Source organism: Terrapene carolina, unplaced genomic scaffold, assembly GCF_002925995.2.
Source record: "Terrapene carolina triunguis isolate 2854851 unplaced genomic scaffold, T_m_triunguis-2.0 Scaffold569, whole genome shotgun sequence".
Lineage (NCBI taxonomy): Eukaryota > Metazoa > Chordata > Testudines > Emydidae > Terrapene > Terrapene triunguis.
Genome location: NW_020664920.1, coordinates 594,805 through 603,019, shown reverse-complemented (window position 1 = coordinate 603,019; position 8,215 = coordinate 594,805). Strand labels below are relative to the sequence as shown.

Sequence of the window (8,215 nt, the reverse complement as noted above, 5' to 3'; positions counted from 1 at the left end):
CGCCGAGTCGATCGAGCACGCGACTGGCTCTGGGGGCGGGGCTTGCGGGGTGGGAGAGCCTGGGGAGATCAGGCGGACTGAGTGGGCGTGGCTTGTGGACGAGGGTGTGGCTCACTGTTGATGGAGGCGGGGCTCTGTGAATGGGCGGAGCTTGTGGGTGAGGCGAAGCCACCGGCCGTTGCACGTGAGGGCGGAGTCTATACACCTAACCCTTCCGTCGCCCTGAGGCGCTGCCTGGCTTGGCGCATGCGCGGTGCGGGTCGCTCCCTGTGACGTAGCTTGTTTGTGTGCCGGGTGTGCGTGTGCCGTCAGTTGCTGTGGTGTTCGGCAGACTGTTACCGGGGCAACGCGGAGGCGGGAGACGCGGAGCCAGAGTGGCACCGTGGCCGGGCTGGCGCGAGAGGCCTCGGGATGCAGCTGCGGCACGTGCGGACGCTGCTCACCCCCCAGGTCAGCCCCCGCCTCCCGGGCAGCTGCGGGCGGGCGGGACCCAGGAGTCCGGGCGCGTGAGGGGCAGAGGCGGCCTGGCGGGTCGGGGCGTGGGGATAGTTTCACACACGTCACAACGGGCCTGTGGAACTGCCTGCCACAGGACGTGCGTTCTCCGAGGGGTCCATCCAGAGCCATCAGAGCAAATCCCAGCGCTCAAACCAGAGCTCGCGGTGGGCTGCGAGCCCTCCTGCTCCAGGGCGGGGCTGGGGGAACCTTTCCCTGGGGCAGGGGGCCCCTCATGGCCACTGGGGGGATCTGCACCTTCCCCTAAAGCAGGTGGTGCTGGCCCCTGGCGGAGAGGAGATACTGTGGACTAGATGGACAAATGCAAAGTAATGCACATTGGAAAACAATCCCAACTGGTTTCAGAGGAGCAGCCGTCTTAGTCTGTATCCGCAAAAAGAACAGGAGTACTTGTGGCACCTTAGAGACTAACACATTTATTTGGGCATATGCTTTCCTGAGCTAAAACCCACTTCTTCCGATGCATAGAATGGAACATATAGTCAGGAGATCTATACACATACAGAGAACATGAAAAGGTGGAAGTTGCCCTACCAACTCTAAGAGGCTAATTAATTAAGATGAGCTATAATCAGCAGGGGGAAAAAAACTTTTGTAGTGATAATCAAGATGGCCCATTTCAGACATCTTGTGAGGCTACTTAACATGGGAAAATAAATTCATTTTGTGTAATGACCCAGTCACTCCCAGTCTCTATTCAAGCCCCAGTTAATGGTATCTAGTTTGCAAATTAATTCCAGTTCAGCAATTTCTCATTGGAGTATGTTTTTGAAGCTTTTCTGTTGCAAAATTGCCACCTTTAAGTCTGTTACTGAGTGACCAGAGAGGCTGAAGTGTTCTCCTACTGGTTTTTGAATGATATGATTCCTGATGTCAGATTTGTGTCCATTTATTCTTTTGTGTAGAGACTGTCCGGTTTGGCCAATGTACATGGCAGAGTTGGCAATTACAACTATACATATAAAATGATGGGGTCTAAATTAGCTGTTACCACTCAAGAAAAGAGGTCTTGGAGTCAATGGCTATTAGCCAGGCTGGGCAGGGATAGTGTCCCTAGCCTCTGTTTGCCAGAAGCTGGGAATGGGCGACAGGGGATGGATCACTTGATCATTACCTGTTCTGTTCATTCCCTCTGGGGCATCTGGCATTGGCCACTGTTGGAAGACAGGATACTGGGCTAGATGGACCTTTGGTCTGACCCAGTATGGCCGTTCTTATGGACCCTGGTCCGGTCGAGACTGGCAGTGGCTGTGTTTTCTTCCAGGATGGTGCTGCAAAGGTCACCTGCATGGCTTGGTCCTACAACAATGCCAAGTTTGCTGTCTGCACTGTAGACAGGGTCGTGCTTCTGTATGATGAACATGGAGAGAGACGGGACAAATTTTCCACCAAGCCTGCTGATGCAAAGGTAAAGAGATTGTTTCTTTGCTTCTGTGTAACTGGGCACCCTACCCTCTTGGTCTGTGAGGTACGGATACTTTGCATGCTGCTATGCAGGGCAGTTTTTTGGCAGTAGCAGAGCAACTTGTAAGTTGCTCCATACTTTTCAGAGGGCTCATAACAGCTTGAAATGCTACACCACGTTTTGCATAGCCCCAAAGCACAGCCTCAAATGCTGCTCCCATCAGAGTACAACTACATGGCCGAGACTGTTCCTATGTTGTTGTAAAGGGGACAGGGGAGGGAATGCTTAAGCAATATTCTGTATAATTATACCATCCCCTCCTTCCTGGACTTCAGCTTAACTCTTTGTTGAAACAGAGACCAAAGTTCTGTCTTGTCAAAACTTTTCAGAAAGCATGACACAGAGTTAGACCATAGAGAGACTACTGTACACTTTCTTAGTAAAACAAACAATGCACACGAAACATATTGTATATAGTATAAAGTATTGTAAATATTTTTTGGAATACCAGGAATAACTTTTTAACAAAACTATTAAACAATAAATCTACTGATTTTCCTTATACAGATGTTTCCCCTTTTGTTTTTGTTGCAAACATTCAAATATAAGGTATTGACAATTTTTGTTATACTTTAGCACACACATAGAATAGAATCTTAGAATATCAGGGTTGGAAGGGCCTCAGGAGCAGGGCTTTGGAGCGGAGCCTGGAGCTGGAGCGCGGACCAGTAGGTTTTTGCCCGGAGCTGGAGCGGAGCCCGAGTGGAGCAATTCAAAAATATGATTGCTCCAAATCCCTGCTCAGGAGGTCATCTAGTCCAACCCCCTGCTCAAAGTGGGACCAATCCCCAAAACACATTCTCTTCTGAACTCTCAGAGATGATTTTTCAGTCTTTATAATATGATCATAGTGTGTACTGTGTGTCAACTGGACTTCTCAGAGCTTGAGAAATGGTAACTTTTCAGTCCTTTCAAATGCTTCACAACCGTGTCAGCACACAAACAGCCTGGAGATATCTACAGCTAGCTTGCATTCCAGCATAGCTGACTGGTCCTCTTGGTGGCTGGTGAAACAGAAGTCTGTAGCCTGTACCCAAAATGGTACAGGGGTTAGATCAGAATATAAAATACCAATTTCATAAGAACATAAGAATGGCCATACTGGGTCAGACCAATGGTCCATCTAGCCCAGTAACTTCTCTTCTGACAGTGACCAGTGCCAGATGATTCAGAGGGAATGAACAGAATAGGGAAATTATCAAGCAATCCATCCCCTGTCATCCAGTCCAAGCTTCTGTCAGTCAGAAGTTTAGGGACACCCTGAGGATGGAGTTGTGTCTCTGACCATCTTCATTGAATCATAGGACTGGAAGGGACTTCAAGAGGTCATCTAGTCCAGTCCCCTGCACTCATGGCACCACTAAATATTATCTAGACCATCCCTGACAGGTGTTTATCTAACATGCTCTTATGCCCTATTTATGATCTATTTAAATAAGTGGTATTCTATTATTGTTTAACAGTGCAATTAATTGTGATTATTTTTTTAAATCTTGGAATTAATCGCGATTAATTTTTTAAATCGTTTGACAGCCCTAAAATAAAGTTAAAACCCTACTGGTGCCAAATTAACAAACTATATCAGATTCAAGCCAAGTTTCTCACCATGTGCTTTCAGCAGTCTTACTGACCAAACCCTCTAGGTCAGAACTCCTTCCTTCAGAATCCAATGAAGGCTTCCTTTGCTACTTCAGGTGTAGAGAATGTGATGGGCAAGGGAAGAGAGAGGGGTATGTTGGGGTGTTCTCCTTTCCTTTTTATAGTTTCAGTCCCCCCTTTTGTAAAACATTTCTAGCTGGGTACCAGGATACAAAAAGCCTATGCGGAAGGATGTTCCCTGCTGCTTTTTCTCATCTATTTGAGCTTCCTGTGTTTCCCCTTCCTGCTTGATGACTCTGTTTACTGCAATTAAGCAGAGCACACATTCCTTTGTTTAGGACAGACCTATTTGCCAACTTCTGCTTGGGGAGAGCTGTGATTTGGAACATATGTTAATAACATCATACTGGAAAATCTTATATCTTCACATAAAATGTTGCCACACATATTTTTCCGGGACAATAGTGACCAGCAAATTATGAGTTTTCAAATGATGCTTCACAAGGCATACTTTGTACAAAGATTATTACAATAGTGTTTAGGGCTTGGACCCAGGGATACATTCTGTCACACCTAGTATGACTGTTCTTATATCCAGTGTATGTACCATCCACCTACCTGTGAGTGTGTATACCTGTGTGTGTGTTTAAGGGCTGCCACTGTGAGAATGCATGCACCTGTGCATGTTTGAGTATGCATGCTTTTGTATGTGGTCTGGCAGTGGTGTTTGGCCATGTGCACTCGTGGGAGTAAGCATGTGCTGCTGTGTGCATGAACACAGCAATAGGGAGCCATATCTCTAATTGTCTAGCATGCATCCAGTGAACAACTTGTACAGAAGGAGAAATCAGACTGAGCTAGCAGGTTACCTAATCCTTCAGCTGGCTCTGCTGGGCTGGGGTATCTCACTCACACTGACCCAACCTCATTCCATAGATCCCAAGGCCAGAAGGGACCACTGTGATCGTGTAGTCTGACCTCCTGTATAACACGGGCTATAGAACTTCCCCAAACTAATTCCTAGGACGTAGCTTTTAGAAAAACATCCAATCTTGATTGGAAAATTGTCAGTGATGGAGAATCCACCATGACCCTTGATAAGTTCCAGTGGTTAGTTACTCTCATTAACCTCCCTGCTAGACATTGTATATAGCAGCAGTAACCCACAGCCAGGTGCCTGGCCACACTAGAGCAGTGTAGTCCATAACTGCAGGAAGCTCACACCATGGAGGTGGGATGGGAATGGGATCAGCTTGTATATTATATGGGCCTTTACACCACTGAATGGGTTAACCTGTGACCCTTACTCTGGGTCTGTCTTGAGGTTCTTTTGGGACATGTTTTATTAACCTCACCCTCGGTCCATGCTTCCTCCCTTCTCCTCTCCCCAGTATGGCAGGAAGAGCTACATGGTGAAAGGCATGGCGTTCTCTCCTGACTCCACCAAAATCGCCATTGGACAAACAGACAACATCATTTACGTCTACAAGATCGGAGAGGAATGGTGAGGCCCTCAGTATATCATCCCTGTGTGTGTGGTGCCATGTCTGTGGTGCCATGCACCTGTGTGTGTGGTGCCTCCTTTCTGCCAATACCGCAGGCTGCTTTGGAAATGCACAATGTGTGCTTCATGCCCAGGATTTTTGCCCTGGTGTTCAGACAGATTTCACTCTACACTAGCCCTCACCTCCCCTTCAAATCATACCTTACCCAACCCTGAACTGCGGTCCCCTGTTACACTGGTTACACTGAGTGGTTTTGTTGAACAGCACAAAGGTTCTTCAAGTACTACCTGCCAGATCTCTTCTGCAGGTGTGTGCCAGCCGGAGGTCTGGAGGAGCAGGCTATAGGGCCTTTGCACACCCTGCCTACCTCTGACTTTTGCCAGGGCCTTATAAGGAGTGCAGACGTGACTGCTCCTCAGTTCCTTCTGGGGACAGTTGGGGCAATAGGAATTCAGCTCCCTTCTATGAAAGTTTGGCTTTTTTCAATGTCTGTCATTCCTATAGTAGTTAGAGTTAGGGATATTGAGCCCCATCAGGTATATTGTTTTGGCTCATGGCTTGCTTGTGCCTTTCCTGCTCCACTCCGGGCTGTACTAATGTGGCAGGAGTCAAATCCCTTCATTCTCAAGCTGTGGCCTCCTGCAAATCAAATGTAAGTCACCATGTTCTCCTATGTATGCTGAGGTGAGTGGGGAGTGAGGTAATGGGCAGTGTGCACAGCCCCAATGGACATTGCTGTTCAGAAGGTCAGTGCTGATGCACCCAGGACACATACATCCCCTGCAGTATGGATCTGGGGCGGCCCTTGCCTACAAGAACTACAGTTGTTCTGGGAAGTAACTGTTTTAAAGGCCTGCTTCCCCCTCCCCCTAATGGTCTGCTCCCCCTGCATGTGGTTCTAGGGAGCTGTTTGGGCACCACTTTATCCCTCTCCAGGGAGATGTTCCTGCTGCCGCATGAAAGCTCCTGCACAAAGTAAGAGAATTCTGTGCCTGCTCAGTACCCAGACTCACTGCCCTGAGAACATATAGCAGGGGAGGGGCCCAAACAAGGGCCTGTTTCGCAAGACTGAAATTTATGGCAATAACTATAAATTAGCAATTTATAAAATAAATTCATAGATTCCGAGGCCAGAAGGTACCATTGTGATCATCTAGTCTGACTTCCTGTATAACACAGGCCATGGAACGTCCCCAAAATAATTCCTAGAGCAGATGTTTTAGAAAAACATCCAGTCTTGATGGAAAAATTGCCTGTGATAGATAATCCACCATGACACTTGGTAAATTGTTCCAGTGGTTAATTACTCTCATTTAAAACTTTAGGCCTTATTTCCTATCTGAATTTGTCTAGCGTCAGCTTCCAGCCATTGGATCTTGATAGATCTTTCTCTGTTAAATTGAAGAGCCCATTATCAAATACTTGTTCCCTGTTAAAGTACTTACAGACTATAGTCCAGACATCTCTTAACCTTCTCTCTGTTAAGATAAATAGATTGAGCTCTGTGAGTCTGTCACTGTGTGGCATGTTTTCCAGTCTTATAACCATTTTCATAGAATCATAGAATATCAGGGTTGGAAGGGACCTCAGGAGGTCATCTAGTCCAACCCCCTGCTCAAAGCAGGACCTTCTCTTCTCTGAAACCTCTCCATTTTATCAGCGTTCTTGAACTGTGGGCACCAAAACTGGGCACCAAAACTGGGCACACTATTCCAGAAGCAATCACATCAGTGCCAAATACAAACGTAAAATAACTTCTTTATTCCTGCTTGATATTCCCATGTTTCTGCATCCAAGGATTGCATTAGTCCTTGTGGGCACACTGGGAGTTCATATTCAGCTGATTATCCACCTTGACCCCCAAATCTCTTTCAGAGTCACTGCTTCCCAGGATGGAGTCTCCCATGGCCTACATTCTTTGTTCCCAGATGTATACATTTAATTGTATGGAAACGTATATTGTTTGCACCCAGCTTCCCAAGTGATTCAGATCACTCTGTATCAGTGACCTGTCCTCTTCATTATTTACCACTCCCTCAATTTTTCTGTCATCTGCAGACTTTATCAATGATGATTTTAAATTTTCTTCTAGGTTGTCAATAAAAAATGTTATGTAATGTAGGGCCAAGAACTGATCCTTGTAGGACCTCAAGAGAAACACTCCCATTTGATGATGGATCTGGGGGTCATAGTGGATCACAAGCTAAATATGAGTCAACAGTGTAACGCTGTTGCAAAAAAAGCAAACATCATTCTGGGATGTATTAGCAGGAGTATTGTAAGCAAGACACAAGAAGTAATTCTTCCGCTCTACTCCACGCTGATTAGGCCTCAACTGGAGTATTGTTCCAGTTCTGGGTGCCACATTTCAAGAAAGATGTGGACAAATTGGAGAAAGTCCAAAGAAGAGCAACAAAAATGATAAAAGGTGTAGAAAACATGACCTATGAGAGAAGATTGAAAAAAATGGGTTTGTTTAGTTTGGAGAAGAGAAGACTGAGAGGAGACATGATAACAGTTTTCAAGTATATAAAAGGTTGTTACAAGGAGGAGGGAGAAGAATTGTTCTTCTAAGGATAGGACAAGAAGCAATGGGCTTAAATTGCAGCAAGGGAGGTTTAGGTTGGACATTAGGAAAAACTTCCTAACTGTCAGAGAGGTTAAGCACTGGAATAAATTGCCTAGCGAGGTTGTGAAATCTCCATCATTGGGAATTTTTAAGAGCAGGTTGGACAAACACCTGTCAGGGATGGTCTAGATAATACTTAGTCCTGCCTTGAATGCAGGGGATTGGACTAGATGGCCTCTCGAGGGCCCTTCCAGTTCTATGATTCTTTGATTTACAGTTAGCCAGTTTTTAAACTATTTAATGTGTGCTGTGTTAATTTGATCTCTTTCTAGTTTTTTAATCAGAATGTCATGTGGTACCAAGTCAAATGCCCTTTCATCAACACTATTACCTTTTCCATATTTTCCATGAACCCATATTGATTGACATTAATTATGTTACCCTCCTTTAATTCTTTGTTAACTGCGTCCTGTATCAGCCATTGTCAGGAACTGGGACGTGGGCAGTCGGACCTATGGTTGGAGCAGGAGTCAGACCTAGCGGTTGGAGCAGGAGTTGCTG

General features: G+C 46.0%; 1 protein-coding gene across 1 annotated transcript in view; it reads left to right on the top strand.

The window, feature by feature from the left end:
• The first annotated feature begins 295 nt into the window (after window positions 1-295).
• Window positions 296-8,215, top strand: part of IFT172 (intraflagellar transport 172) — a 107,571-nt gene continuing 99,651 nt past the window's right edge. The window contains exons 1-3 of the mRNA XM_026659084.2: window positions 296-450; window positions 1,781-1,924; window positions 4,972-5,084. Of these exons, the coding sequence (XP_026514869.1) occupies window positions 412-450; window positions 1,781-1,924; window positions 4,972-5,084 (296 nt within the window). The 5' untranslated portion in view covers window positions 296-411. The remainder of the gene's footprint in view (window positions 451-1,780; window positions 1,925-4,971; window positions 5,085-8,215) is intronic.